The 15,744-nt window shown below is 41.3% G+C and overlaps 1 protein-coding gene across 6 annotated transcripts in view; it reads right to left on the minus strand.

The window, feature by feature from the left end:
• The window catches only part of tbc1d1 (TBC1 (tre-2/USP6, BUB2, cdc16) domain family, member 1), a 43,726-nt gene that overhangs the window by 22,324 nt on the left and 5,658 nt on the right, over positions 1-15,744 (minus strand). For 5 of the 6 annotated variants that reach the window (XM_076728219.1, XM_076728220.1, XM_076728218.1 and 2 more), the window contains 5 exons: positions 3,563-4,156; positions 2,241-2,330; positions 2,036-2,140; positions 1,079-1,211; positions 629-720 (listed from right to left, as the gene is read on the minus strand). In XM_076728219.1, the coding sequence (XP_076584334.1) occupies positions 629-720; positions 1,079-1,211; positions 2,036-2,140; positions 2,241-2,330; positions 3,563-4,156 (1,014 nt within the window). Of the gene's footprint in view, positions 1-628; positions 721-1,078; positions 1,212-2,035; positions 2,141-2,240; positions 2,331-3,562; positions 4,157-15,311; positions 15,379-15,744 lie in introns of those variants that run through there. The other variant, XM_076728223.1, reaches the window with a different exon arrangement.

A 15,744-nucleotide genomic window follows, 5' to 3' on the forward strand; every position in this document is an offset into this window, starting at 1 on the left:
TGGCTCAAAATTGAGAGCTAAATGAAATAAAAACCAATTTACCAAGGTCAGGAGCACAAGAGTAAAACTTAACAAGTGGTTGCACACTGTATTTATACTACAAGACAAGGATAAATGATCCTGAATTAATGTCAGAAGAGTAGGGATCATCTGATGGGACCCATTCAGGACTTTTGTAGCATTGCAGTTCATGTACATCACCAGCAGGTGTCAACAGAGCCATAGCAAAACATTTGAGGACATTCACCTCTTAAGATCCACCGTTATCTGTACAAGGATCTGCACTAACAATGATGGTCAAATACATTTACGTTATCCACTGCCAACAATCAGATGAATGTGCTTTATCAAACAAATCCGCTTGTTGTGAGTCAAAAAGAGCAACACAGAGCATGAAGGAAACAGAGCGATGAGGTGGCAGAAATATTTAATTCCCGTGTAAAGACGAATCAGTGCGTCGCTCTAAATCTCCCATGAAAAACCTGTGATTTGGCAGTGACTCAGTCGTGACGAACTCAGATGAATTTTGCAAACTGAACGGTTTGTTTCTAGTTGCAATCACCTCAAAGGGAACTCTAGGAATGTCTACCTTGTTCTACAGGTTCTTTAAACAGAAAATACCACATACCATTGCGTTTTCAAAGACTGAAGCTTGCTCCTGGTTGTCCAGAGTGGCCAAGTATTTCTGAAGCTCCAGCTTGGCTTTAGATGGGTGTAGACCTGAAACACATGTGAACAGAATGAAAACACACTGCAGACAAGATTAGTCTCACTTCAGATACATAGAGTCGGTGTGTGTCTACAGTGTGTGTCCAGCTGCTCTTCACACAGGCGCTCTGTCTTTATCACTGCCTCTTTTATCCATCACGTTCACATGGAGTGTCCCCTCGCAGAACACATTTCATATCAAATATTTATGAAATCCAGTGTGAGGCTCAGCCTTTTACCACTATATTAAATGATTTAAAGAGGTATATCAACCTATCAACATTACTCCAACCAATTCTAATTTGAAAATGCTTTCAGCTTTACTCATTGTTTGACATGTATTATGATGAGCACAGGGACAGCTTTCTACCTTCTATCCTCTCACACAGTCGGTGGAGTTGCTGCATGGGGCAGCTGTCACACTGCCGGCTCTGGGTCTTTGCATTCTGCTGCAGGGCTGCCACAGAGAACGCCTGCTTCAAAGTCAGCATGATCTCATCCACCTACAGGAGCACAACACAGATTTTCATCCATCCTTCCTTCATCATATAGCCTTTCAGGGTATTTCCATATATTTTATCTTAAAAACTGGTAGAAGTGAATATAAAAGTAGACTAGAACAGTTTTTCACACGGGTTGTCCAGGTCACTCTGGCAGCACTGGAACAGTCAGAATTACTGATGTTTATCAGGCTGAGTGAGTCATTATTTCAAGAATTACAGGAAGTATCTAGTATGAGACATTCACACTGCAGCAACAGTGACCTATCATACAGTGGAGTACATCCATCTAATGACAGCTTTTCATCAAACTGACAGTCCATTTGGCACACCAGGAGTCAGAGGAACGCAGATGCCCTGAGGCACTGGTCTAAAGAATTAAAGCAGACTTTAATCTTGATTGATAGAAAACAACGCTGGTGAATAATACCAGCTTCATCTATTGTGGCGCTCGAATTCAATCCAAAGCAAACTTGCGAGGTGTCAAATTAAACTGAGTGGGCTGATCAAATTTGAACACTGAGTGGGAGGTGATGATATGGAAATATATGGATATGTGAATTTGTACATATGCACAGACCGTTCCACTGCTTCACTTCAACAATTATACAAGAGATGTTTCCAGGCATGTAGATATGCATTATAAATGAATGAGATAATGAATTGGACCAGTATGGATTTTGCTTTGTTACCGGTGTTGTTAAAAATCAAACAAAATCTGGATGGAGGCAGAAAAAGAAAAGGACAAAATATGTTTTCTACACAACATGTCCCATCCTTTCCCTGCCATGTTATTCTATGCTCTCCCTACATTCTCCAGCTCTCACCAGTGATTCGTCTGTACACTGGAAGACATAGCAAACGAAGTGGCAGCTGCCGCCTTCCACGGTCTCTCTGCAGATGAAGCCAAAGTGATCCACGTGACGAATACCCTGGGAAGAAATTATGAGGTGGTTTAAGGATTCAGAATAAGTTTAAAAATCACACACAAGCAAACAGAGAATTATGCGGAAGACACGCAGTGCTTCATACCTGTGAGCAGAAGGAGATTTCTCTGAAACTCTTCTCTATGGCAACTTTCTTCGTGTCTGGACTAACCAAGAAAATCTGAGACCTTCCCACCTAAAGCAAAGAAAGCACAAAGACAACATAGTTTGACTCTCCGAGAGGCTCTGTGTGCTTCCATAGGCTTGCAGTGTGTAGTGTGTGTTTCCGTGTGTATGTGTGTGTGTGAGTGGTGTGGTTATGACAGCAATAATGAGCCCCAAGCCTTAGCTACATCCCAATTTCTCACACTGAATTTCAGCATTTTTTGGACATATAGACCGGTTTAATGGCAAGAAAGCCTGTATCAGTAAAGCTGTTCTTAGGGTGAACCACCACAATGCTTGATCAATGATTACATGATATAAAGGGGAACCGAAAAATACTGTCTTCAATTCTTTTTTAATAATCGGATTTATCAAGTGAGGCAGTTTCATTTCTCCTCCTTGCATAAAAGCAACAAAGGATTTTAGGACTGTTTCGCATTCGGGGATATCCCCAACCTTTACAACATGAGTCATTATCACTCCAAAACCCCCAAAAGGAACTCATGATCATAAAATGATCTCAAGTGTGTTAAATGTCAAGTCATGGAGCTCTGTGAGCACAGCTTCTCCTTCTGTGAACAGGCTGTCTTTCATAGTATTTCTCTATCAGACAGGAGTCACATAATCAGACTTTCTGGAGGAAAAAGGGGGGGGTTTAATCCATGTCTTCAAAACTGAGGTGATGATGTCACCAGGTTGAGGTCATTCTGTCAACTATCCACAGCAGCAGCAGGATGTATCATCACTGTCAGTAATATGTCTTTTGAGAGGCACAGCAACAGGCCCTTGTGGTTCCTGTGCCAACGGTCACTGTTTCCTGCCTGGAGCACAAACAGGAAAACTGTTGGCAGGAGGTCACTGAGGTCAAATAAAGGCGAACAAGGGGAGCGTGACTGGGCTCATTTTGAGCAGCAGTCAGCATTTGTTGAGTCATTAGGGGATTTATACTTTTGTTTCCCTTTTTTTCTCTCCCACTCTGACCTTTATGAGCAACAGTATGAGCACTTGTTATTTAGGGAATCCAAAATTGCACTTTACTGTGCCATGAAGCCGCCTTATTCCCAACAAACACGTCTATGAAAACGGTTGTGCGTGAGCTGGAAGAACTCACAGTAAAGAGTGTTTGCCTGATTTTGCACTATTGCACCAGTTGCACCAATTGTAATGGATTATAACTATCAAATAAAGAGCATAAAAAGTGGGAGCAGAGTAATTAGAGCACACTTGATATTGTTTCTCTGTGTGCCCATTCATGAAAATTACCGTAAACAGCATGGTCCTGTTCTCCTGCAGGCTGGTGGGCTGTACTCCAGCTGAGTTGGCGTGTGCATCAGTAGTGTTGGTGTGAGAGATCTCTGGTGAGAGTCCATTCTCATCCAGGGCCTGCAGACAGGGAAAGCTGGGGTCTCTTTTAAACAGGACTGGACGCTTGCCGGTGGTTGGGCTCCCTGCAGCACCATTACCAACCGCACCACCCCCTACTAGTCCATTGGATGACGAGGTCAATGCCCTCCTCAGCCCACCCACCAATCCCCCACTATTTCCTCCTTTATCACTCGTCCCCGAGCCATGCAACTGGCTAAACTTCTCGATGCACTCGTCGATCAGGGCAGGAGGGGCTTTCTTGTGCGCGACGCTCACACGGCCGCAAAACAGCACCTCAAACTTCTTGGCAAAGGCTGTAGGAGACACGGCAATGGATGGTGCCACGGTGGTTGTCGTTGTGGAGAGAGAAGAAAAACATGTTTCAGAGGGATCACTGCCTGCACTGGAAGTTTTGCTGGCGTGGATGGTGATGTCATCGTTGCGTGCCGAGCTCTTGCCAACCTGCCTCAACGTACTGATGATCTCAGGAACCTGAAGGGACAACAGGAAGGAGATAGGAACTTGTAACTACTGGAATAAAACATCAACTTCAAGTAGCCAAAGTACAGTTATACCAATAAGAACCAATATCCATGTGAGCATAAGAAAAGACAAATACTCAAAATACGCTACTGACCACAGGCTTGAGAGCTCATGCAGCATCCAACCTCTCTTTAATTGTGCTGTTTTGGGAATGTATCTAAACTCTCTTTGGGTTCTTAATTTAACAAACATAATCTCAATTTCTAAAGGTGGTATTTGACTGGGTGCTCTCACTGCCCCTGTACCAATGGCACATATCCAGAAACAGGTGGCTACAGCACTGACACTGAAATAAACACTTATGAACCACAAATGTTCCATTAATCAATGTAGATGCCACACCTCGCTATGAGCTAACCCGCCATATGGTGTAATGTGTGTTATGGTCTCCTGGAATAGAGCAGCCCTTGTGATATCTTCCTGTGTTGAAAAGAAGCCAAATTGAGACCTTTCGTCTCAAAGCAGGCTTTGTACTCACTTTCCCTTTATTTGATTCCCTTCTTTCCTTTCCTCCTGACCCCTCCTTTCCCTTTTTCCTCTTCGTTCCCCATAAACTTTGGTTACCCATTTTTCTCTGTAATGTCTACTTTCATTTCTTATAAAAGTATTTAAAGCTGAATGTTCACCAGCATCCCCATGTTGACATTTCCGTATTGTGCGTATTTTGGCTTTTTGCGTGCAAGCTAAATGCTCTCAGCATGCCACTGTCTGTGGTATGTGAGTGAAGACCTTTACAAAAACTTCTATCTGTTCCTCTGAAGATCCATGAACCTTGACCATTTCCATCATCTACAGCTACTCATGACTAACACAATAATACTCACACTCAGACCCGAAAACAGGGGCACACACTCGCACACCCTCCCACTCAAATTGCAAATGATAAACAGAAGGAAAGCAGAAATATGGTTAAGTCCAATACTCCAAAACACATATTAGACACCAATAAGCTGACATTTCAAGCGCTCTCACAGAGGGATAATAAACACATGGTCGCTGAAACTGAAACTGGCAATATTTAAGTAAATGATTTGAGGTTTCAACTAAAGCTTAAAGGCACAACATTGCTGTTGACATGTTCAGCAAAAAGAAGAACCCTTAGGGGGCCACAAGATGCTGCAGCTGTTTACTCCAGAGGCGGTTCTGCTGAACAGACAACATCCTTTACTTCAATCTTAAAGCAGCATAACTGATTTCTCTGGCTGCAAACACAACACTGTCATATCATCGCCTTAATAAGTTGTTGTGCTGAAGGTGTTAGTAAAGAGCTGGATATTTACACATCTTGCACACATGGAGCAACATTAGCATTAATCTGAGTTTTGTTTGATCTGGCAACCTCAAGTCTCATGTTCCAATCTCCATCTAGCTTTGTTTGGCATATACAATCTCTTGAGGGGAATGTTTGACCGTTTTGCAGCTAAATACTTCCCTTTGTTCACCAGGTTGTCGCTAACTTTATGTTTCTGCTGTTTGGTGCTGGCCAGTGAGTGTACAGTGGGTTTGTGAGCTGAAAGATGCTAAAACTCTGCCGAGGGGAACTGCAGAGTCAGTACGAGGGACGCTTTTCACACTACAGATAGTTATTTGACCTACTGTCAATATTTTTCTTTTGCTTTCAAAAGTTGAATTTTAATGTAACCAAATTTTTAGAGAAGGGCAGAGGTTTCACATAGCAATGGCCACATGTTTAAAATAAAACTCTTACTCATACCACAACCTATTTAAAGTGTCAAATATAATCAGATGCGGTGAAGATCTTTTTTTTGGGGGGGGGGCCTCAGTTTGTCTCCTTCATCTTGTGATGCATACACGGAATCAGCAGTAGGAGACAAGCAGCACTGTTGGGTCGCCGCAGTCAAGTTTTAAGTTACATTTACTCAGCAGCTGAACTCCCCACTGATATCAACACTTGCAGCTGCATTACAGTAGAGAGGACGATAGGGCCACAGCTCTGCCTCCCTCTGGGTCTCTGGCTGAAATTCCAAATGGATCCAGCTGTCGGAGAGTAGCATGAACATGGTGAGTTGAAAACGTTCACTTTGTTGTGAGCAACTGTACACACTCACTGCCATTCAGAAACTTTATTCCGGAAACCAATAAATTAGGAGATTATGTGTTATACTTTTAGATTACTTGGCTGTGACTGTAGTTTATATAATCTATGTAAACACTAATTTTCAAACTTTACAGATGCAACCCTGCCTGGTAAAAACAGAGCAGCACTGGAAACAGAGCAGAGCAGCAGAGAATGTTTTGTTGCTCTTGTCTGGCTTCCTGGATATTTCCGTTAAGATGGGGCCATTTATTATTCCCACACTGCACAGACACATAAAATAATTGCTCTGCAGGATGAAGAACGATCCCTGGCTGCTACATATATTCTCTGAATTTGTAGACGATCAAGCAACATGAAATTCAGAAGTATTTTCTGCTCATTCAAGTATTTTACAAGAAGTTTGTCTCTTTGTTTTATGATGCAGATGTGTTCTGGGCTGGTCTGCAGATAAGCAGGCACTGAGGGTTGAATGAGGACGGCCTAGAACAAATGTGCCGAAACTCAGGGTTCTCACTCACACAAAAATCCTTTCCTGTGACCGCTCTTTCCATGACTAACACAGAGGATTGCCATGACCATTAAAACAGTCTGACACATTGCTTGAGCCAGTTTTAAAGACAAAAATGTACAGACAGAAGTAAAACATGTTTTTTCAAAAAGGCTAGGTGAAGTTAGAGAAACAGGCTCTGTGTCAACAACCCCAACCATAACATATCTGTTCATCTGTATTAAATTCACCCTCTGTAAGCTGAAAGGTTGCTGTTTCTGTGGCTAAGGCCAGCGTAAATTCATTGCAGTCACAGTATATTCATAACATGTTAAAACAGCAAAAAGTATCAAAACCTGCATCCAAACTTAAATTCACTCAAGAAGCATAAACCAATTCTCTGCTATCTAGCAAAATCCTCAGTATGTTCCAAAAGCAGGCATACGCAAACAAAAATATGACTAAATACATGGTTTCCATTTGTCATTTGCTCACAGGCCTGTGGTCAGGGCTGTAATCCAAAGCAGTTAAACTTCAAATGGACCACAATCATGGTTTAATCTGCATCTGAGCGGGTTTGAAAAGGTTCAGTAGTGAAGGGAATGCAGAAATAAAAATAAAGAATGACACTGAAAGGCAGGAGTAGTTGAAAAAAGTGATACCCCACATGTATCATTTGTCAAAATAAAAGCATTAGCAACGCAGAAAAAAAAATGCAATGGTGGCATTTGATTGCAGCACATGTTCCTTTTGGTTTGTAAATACTCATTTACACATGTCAGTGTTGTCTGTTGGCACACCGATGACCTACACTGTGTGTCACTGGGTGATCTCTGTACAGCAGGGACACTCTGTGCTGTTCAGCTGCAGACTTTTGATGATAAGATCGAGACTGTAACTAACGGCCAATAAACAGAGATAGCTCCCCTCTCATCCTTGTACAATACCTGATTACACACAGTGAGGGCAAGCTGCTCGAGCTCATTGTCCCTGAGTGAGGGACCAGTGGTCATTTCTGCATGAGGGACAGAGGACAGATCGTCCTACAGCCAGCAGGTTTTTTTTTCTTTTAATTGTTTAATGTGTTTTCTACTTTGACAAACACGACTAATATCTTGTACAAACTCATCAGCATTTCCCAGGTTACTACCTACAACAACTTCCTCTTTGTAAATATACAGTAACACACACGCACACACAAACACACACACAAAAAACTAGGGCGAGTCTAAGTAGGAAGTTTGCTTTGCCATTGTCTTGTGATTGTGTCCACCACCTTGATATATATATATATATATATATATATATATATATATGGAGGGAGAGAGAGGGAGAGAGAGAGAGAGAGAGAGAGAGAGAGAGAGAGAGAGAGAGAGAGAGAGAGAGATCGATATTCACAGACGTACACGTATGGACAAAAGATATTATGCTGCATAAACACACAAGCCAGACTACTTTCAGCAGCTGCCAACATGCATATGATTCTTCTATTGTGGGCCCAGTTTGCTACGCCACACAGGCCGCGTACCAGACCAAAGAATAAAAAGGAGGAAGTAGACGAGCAAAGCAGAAGCAGTGGTTGAGTCACATCAGTGATGTCATTAATGGGAGATGCCTGAACAGCTACTAAATCTGCAGTCTCACAGACACGCTTCCCCTCAGGGTCCTGCTGTGTCTTGCATCGGCATGAGGTGTGCTCACTCCTGTTCTCTTATCAAAACAGTACCTGCTTCACTCCGGCACACTGGGCGCTCTGTTCTGTCTTAACTGTAAGCTGCTCTGGATCAGTGCGTCAGCTAAATGCCCTCAGTGTAATGAAAACTGCAGTGCAGTGGTGGGAAGGGATTACAGTGCAATTTTGAGGTATTTGTACTTCGCTATAATTCAGATATATCATATTTTACACTCCACTACATTTACCTGACAGCTGTATTTACTATTACTTTACAGATTAAGATTTTACATTAAAAACATATGATCATCTTATAAAGAATGATGCATTCCTAAAGATTAAACCACTCAACAGCACATTTAGCTGTAAAGATTAGCTCTGCCTGAAGCATCTGATAATTTCGAAGCTCTACACGTAGTGTTTTCAGTTGACTGATTGCACCTCTACTCAGGTTGACTTTGGGTGGGGCTATGGTGGGAAATATGGTAATAATGTGGGGTCACAATCTCAACATTTCAATAGACCAATAGACAATGGCTCAGTTCTGTTAAGTGCCACAGGAGCCAGAACACCAACACTTCCTCTAAGTGGGATACAGGAGTGAAGTGTAAGTCATGATGTCTTAATGAGTGCAACCCGAGAGAGAAAGAGAGGGAGAAAGAGAGGGAGATGCCAGTTAAGCATATTTTATATCCTGTCCTAAAAAGAAGTCCAATCAGGAAGTAAGTGAATCATCTATGTAGTCACCCTCCAGTGTGAACCATGAGTGTGTGGGGCCTTTAATATGCACAATAAGGTTTCATTCTGAAAGTGGGTATTCTGCATAATGAGCGCTTTTACTTGTGATAATTACAGTATTTACTGTTGTTAATAATTTTGTACTTTAACTTCAGATGCATGCAGGACTTCTATTCATAGAGGAGTACTTTTATAGCATAGTATTGCAATCATCACTTCAACAAAGGATGCAATGCTTCCATACTTCAGTTACTCAGCGGTGCATACTGGGTGAGATACTAAACGGCATTAATTTTACGAATACTGTCTACAACATGTAACCTCCTCTGAGGAGGAAATGCTTTTGCTCTAGGTGGTTTGTCTGTGTGCTAATTAGCAGGGTATCTCAAAAACTTTGACAGGATTATCTTTTCATTTCTTGATCATTTCTTTTCCTTCTTAATCACTTCATCCAAAGAAATCCAGCACATGTGGCTCAAGACCTATTAATGACTACCACAGCAATTGCAATTTAATCTACAAATCCAAATATTAAATTAACAAATTTAAAGGATAGGGCAGCCTTACCCAAGTATGCACTCTATGAATGCTTTCTAGGATTTGATTTAAAAGCTGTGCCATGTTATACTGTTCGGTGGATACTGAGCAACAGCTGAGAAACTCATTTAATAAGTGACCAACGGGATGAAAAAAACAAAACATTAAACCAAGATTTCCTTCTTATCCAGATGGCTATGCGGCCTGGTGGGTTGGTTGGCTAGCTGGATGGTTATAAGTTATAAGCTACTGTTGGCCCATAAAAGACAGACTCAACCTCTCATAAATGGAGAAGTTAAAGACCTTTAATGCCTACAGAAGGGGAAAAGATGAAGAGATACAGACAAAGAAAGAGAAAAGGGAAAGAGAAAGCTTGAATTCAGGTATGTTCAGTTCCAACATGAATCTGAATCACAGAAATTTTACCTGAGGGCATTTTAGCTGTTTACTGACACAAACAGCCAAAGAATAAGTTCCCTGCATGACAGTGCAGACATGTGCTGTGACAGCATGCACCAGCTCCATGTGTGTGAAGTGTGCCTGTGTAAGTCTGTGTGTCATTAAATGTTTGAAAACTCTACCAGGGAACTCTTGCAGGCCCTCTTATTTTTACTCTGTATATTTATATTCATGAAGTACATTCAAACAACTCAGGCTATGAGGGAATTTCTGCACCTTCTTTAACTGACTTTGGGTTATAAAATATTTGAGTGCAGCATGTTGCTTTCATAACAGAAAATATGGCTGTAGACATGAACATAAAGCCTGATTTAATGTTCTACTGGCTACTTTCCCTGCTTTTCAATGATGGTTCCATACATAGGACATAAACATCCAAGTCATGTACCCAGAACTGGTTATGCTGATTGATATTTTTATCTAAATGGAGAAGTTGTTAACTTAATTTACTCTGCATTCTTATGAAAGACAAAAAGAGAAAACCCCACTGAGCCCAGTAGTCCACTTGACTTTACTTTTCCCTTGATGTTCTCACTCCCTGGTTACCTGTTGAGGTTTGACAGGTGTTTTGTACTGCATCTTCTCTATTTACAACTTCCCTACTTCATGCTCTGTAGCCAGACAAAAACAAAACAAAAAAAAAAAACCCCACACACACACCCACCCACACACACACACACACACACACACACACACACACACACACACACACACACACACACACACACCAAAAAAAAAAAAAAAAAAAGCGCCACTGCACCAAAGCAGCCACTGTAGTTCTGTGATATTCTTGCACTGGAATTAGGACAGCGACTAACGATTATTTTCATTATCAATTAATCTGCTGATAATTCATGAATCTAACATCATCAGCATCCAGATCCTCACTGTGTCTTGCCCTCTAGCTTCTCGTGTCTCCTCACTTTAAGTCATCCTGCCATGAGAGTGGAGTCTGTTATCTGTCCACCAACAACAGACCTCTCTGTTTTACTTATCCCCCCCTCCATCTACCCCTTCCTCTCCCTTCTGCTTTCACTGCGTGATTCTCTGAAACACTTGAACCAACAGATGCGAATTTAGTGCTTGAAAGTCCTCCTCCTTCCACTCCTCTCTCTTTCAGATGGAGGAGGATTTGTTTTCTTAACTGTACTGTTCAGCCTTTCCTCATTTCAGCCCACCTTTCCCTGTTTCACTCCCTGTGCTTTGTTTGGCTGATAATGGCTCCTTTCTGCTCAGCATGGTGATAGTCTCTCCTATTTTCCCACTCAGTCACTCCCCTCCCAAATGCATTTTCAGTTGAAACCAACCTGTATAAATGGATTCCACATAACTACTGATCATAGACATGCAAAATATCCAATTGTTATAAATTAGTATTTTTCATGGTTCCTCATTTGAAAAATGTTAGAGGTATGTTATAGAGGATTATCCTTAAAAAAAAAAATGTTTAGACTCATACAAAAGTAATCCAGTCCTGTATACTGTTTCTATCTGTTTCTGTGATCATGCAGAAAACCAGTGATCTGTTTTTTGTTTTCAGAAATGGTGACTGTAGTCACTAAGAGCATGCTGGGGATCGCTGCAACCTTGATGAATGCAAACAGACACATTTCTTACTGTATGTCCTCATCATAACTCATCCATTCCTGGATTTCTTGTTCCAGTACCCTCCTTCTTTAGACTTCTCCCTACAGCTCCCTTCCTTTTTTAGTCTGCTTATGAAACATCCGATTTGGAATCGTGGATTAGAAGGACTGAAGGGAAGTGAGGAGAGGGTTTGCTCCTCAGAGTGCAGCATTAATGTTAGACACACAGCACACAGTATCTTGCTCAGTGAAACATTTAACATGAAGCTGATCTCAGACAGGAAAGCACTCGAACACAGCCTCAGGCTGTGACCCACAGACTTGGCCTCTCACTGAGGAACAACATTGAACAAGCAAGGTGTCTCTCACCAAGTCAGAAATAAATAGAACTACTGTAGTACTGACCTCAAAAAGAAGGAAGTTACACAAGTACCACCGGTAAAAGAGAAGCTGCAATTCAGTCCAATAAACAAAATAAACTTTTCAGTGTTTGTCGAGAGAGGAAAAAGACTAAAGGTGAGGATATCATATGAAGAGCAGAGTCAGTTAACAGAACTGTTAGGCACAAAATTATTGGTAAAAATTCCTTCGGACTGTAGTAAAAACAAACACACAAAGGTATTCTTTAGATTTCTCTACATGCTTCCAACTTTTTCTACTCTTTTGCCACATTTGGCTCCTCTCTAAACTACCTAGTTTCGTTCTTCCAAGGTTGAGGAACAGCAGTAAAGTCAATGTGTCCCAGCAGTAGGGTTTGCACAACAAAGACAAACTTTCTACAAAAACATTCTCAATTTCGTGTTCAAAAGCAGCTTAGCTCTACTTTAAAACGCACTGTGAAGAAATGATTAAAACATGGTCAAACACCCAGAGGGAAACTACTCTCATACACTTTAATGAAAATACTTTGTAGAAATACTGCAGGTCAAATTTGCCACAATAGCCTAAATGGTTATTTTACATGTGTAAGTCTCAGTGGAGATGTCAGGAGGTAAAAATTAGAATTTCCCTGGAAATGTCCCTGAAAGCCCAGCGACACACTAGCAAAGCCAGAAAATCAGGAACAACAATGACGAGCCAGTGAAAAGTCCCACTTCTGCACTTCCCATGGTCATGTGCCTGGGTCTTGTGCCTTGTGGAGCACAGCCAGAGCTCTCAGACGTCCAAAGTTCAGGAGCCAGACAACAGATGAAAAGCATCACTAACAGTGAGTGAAGCGCAAAAGAAAGAAACAGGAAGATTTTTGGAGAGTGGGGGATAGTCGTAGAGCAGGAAGTGTCACTGGGTGAATGATGGTTGGCCACAAGGGAGTCCAACACCCTGACATCACTCTGTCAGGATTAAGGAGCCACTTCAGAGCACAAAGACAAGCGAGGCAGAGATGATGAACTCATTCAAATGTGATAAAAGGGACACAATGTAGGGGCTTGTTGTCAATGTGCTATGCTGAGTCAGAGTGTCCTCTAAGCTATGAATGAAGTAGGCCAGGAAGGTTCACAGATAACCTCAATGTTTTCACCTCAGAAGACTGACAGTCTGTGGGTTAAATGTTCGGTGTAAACAATGAAAGGGTGACAGATGAAGCAACTGAATGAGCAAAATGAAAGACTTAAGACAAAACAGACAAAAAGAAGACTGCAGGGCTACGTCGAATGTCATTTTTTTACAATCAAAATCCTCAGCTGTTCGATCAGATTAAACAAGTTAGTTTATTTTAAATGCTAACGTCTGTCTTGTTCAATAAATTTTTGACTTTTGGACTTTACAACGCTCCAGAATTATTAGAAATTGGATTACATGAGTCACAATCAATCCTTCACAGCAACCACTAGAAATCAATTCAACAAATAGTACGATACAGAAATACAGAGTTCAAACAGAAACACGAGACATGCTCAAAAAAGAAATACAACATTTTTTAAAAAAAAAAAAGTATTTGTATGTTGATTTAGAATTTGAATGTCAATGTCGTGAATGAAGCTTTGAACTATTCGGTGCAACCCTCACAGACTGACAACTGACAAGGACAGACTGTCAGATATCTAGAGGCAGGAAGAGGCCTCCAGTTTACAGGCTTGTTTTTACTACAGAACATGGAGTGTGTCACATGAAAAGGGAGGGAAAAGCATGTGAGGCCAAGGGATTACAAGAAAAGGATATGACACAAAAGGACAAAGGGGATTTAAAATCCAAGAACTACACTACACTACTCTACCCTTGGACAATTTGGGTAATCAATAACCCTAATCACTTTTGAAAACACATTTTTTGGCTAAATCAAAATGCTGCCTCGGGTACTTTCCAAGTTGGGAAAGGTGTCTGTTGTTAAATCTGAGGAAGTTACGAGTAGGCTCTTTAAATAAATCATTCTCTTCTTCTGTCAAGCATCATCTTCGAATCAAGCTAAGTGATTATCACTCTTCAGAATCCCCACCTGCAGCATAGTTTTCATCACAACTCTACAAACTGGAAGACAGTACGCTGAAAGACTGTGAGACCTACTGTACACACTACTGTCACAAACTATATCACAATCACTGAATCAGAAAGCCAAAAAGCAACTGCAACAGAGGCCACTCTCCTCTGTACTCTGTCGTCCAAATGGCGAGATGCTGTCTCGCTTTAAGGTGGCACGTGTATGAAACCAGCCACGAAAGAGAGACTGCTGAAGTGACAGCTCGAGACAGACGATGTGACTAACACGCCATACAAAATGACTTGAGTGAAGTCCTGGCATAAGCACAATGGTTCTGGAGGTGAAATCGCCATGACTCACTCACATGCTCGCTCCCTCACATACACCTACTTTTAGCTTGTGTTTACAACAGTTAAGCAGACTGGATTTTCATGTCCTCAAATTTATCTGACAGCCAGTAAGCCACTGTTTAACAGAGCAAGCAGCTTTAACACCATGCAGTCGAGTAGAAAAACACACTTAATAACCAGAATGATTATGTACTGTTTGAGAAAAGCATGTTGAGCAACACCGTGAGCTCGGAGGAAGGAGAGATCCTCCCCAGTAGGATGCACGGTGGAGGATTCACATTCAACATCTTTATTGATCATTATTGATTAATCTGCAAATTATTTTCCTCCATTAACAAACTAATAATTTGGCCAGAAAATGTAAGAAACAGTGAAAAATGACAATCACATGTTCAAAGAGGCCAAAGTGATGTATCTGCCCAACCAACAGTCCAAACCCTAAAGCTAGGTAGATCAATTTCAACACATTTGGGAAAGGTAACCGGTGATTTGTATAATTACTGGTTAATAACTGTCGACTGACTAATCAATTAATCAAACAACTGCTTTGTCTCTAAAAGACTTTACTGCAAATAACCAATAGCAGTAAGGATGTTACAATATTGTTCTGACCACACACACACACACACACACACACACACACACACACACACTGGTTTGCAGCAGATAAATAATAATAAAGCTTATTTACAGGGCATGTGGTGCTAAAATCCCTGTCTGATACACATCCATAAGTTTCAATACATGTATGAAGGCACCAAAGTCCACATGAAATCCTGAAAAACTGACACTTTACTCACTTGATTCATGATCTACTGTAAATACACGTTGTTTGCTTACAGTAGACGAAGCTTCAAATCAAACTGTTGTAAACTGTAGGAGCCTAAGCGACCCACAATATTCACAGCCAGCACACTAGCAGCTACCATTCAGTGATGACATTTTCCACCCATACCGTCTTGACCAGTTATGGTAACGTTATGGTTTCTGACCAACTACCGCAGAAACCAAATCCAGCTCACAGGAAGGAGAGGAGCAGCAGTCTGTCAAAGTTCACTTGTTATTTACGCTGTCAAACATACAAACAAGCATTTCACATAAAAGCAAGCCTGTCCGTCGGGAAACGTTAGTGAGTCAGATCAAGAAAAGATAATATCGTGATTTGTGGTAATAGAAAAATAGCATTTGAGTCAATAGTAGGTAAAGAACACGTTATTAGACGTTAAAGGACCA

The sequence above is a fragment of the Chaetodon auriga genome, chromosome 4 (assembly GCF_051107435.1).
Source record: "Chaetodon auriga isolate fChaAug3 chromosome 4, fChaAug3.hap1, whole genome shotgun sequence".
NCBI lineage: Eukaryota > Metazoa > Chordata > Actinopteri > Chaetodontiformes > Chaetodontidae > Chaetodon > Chaetodon auriga.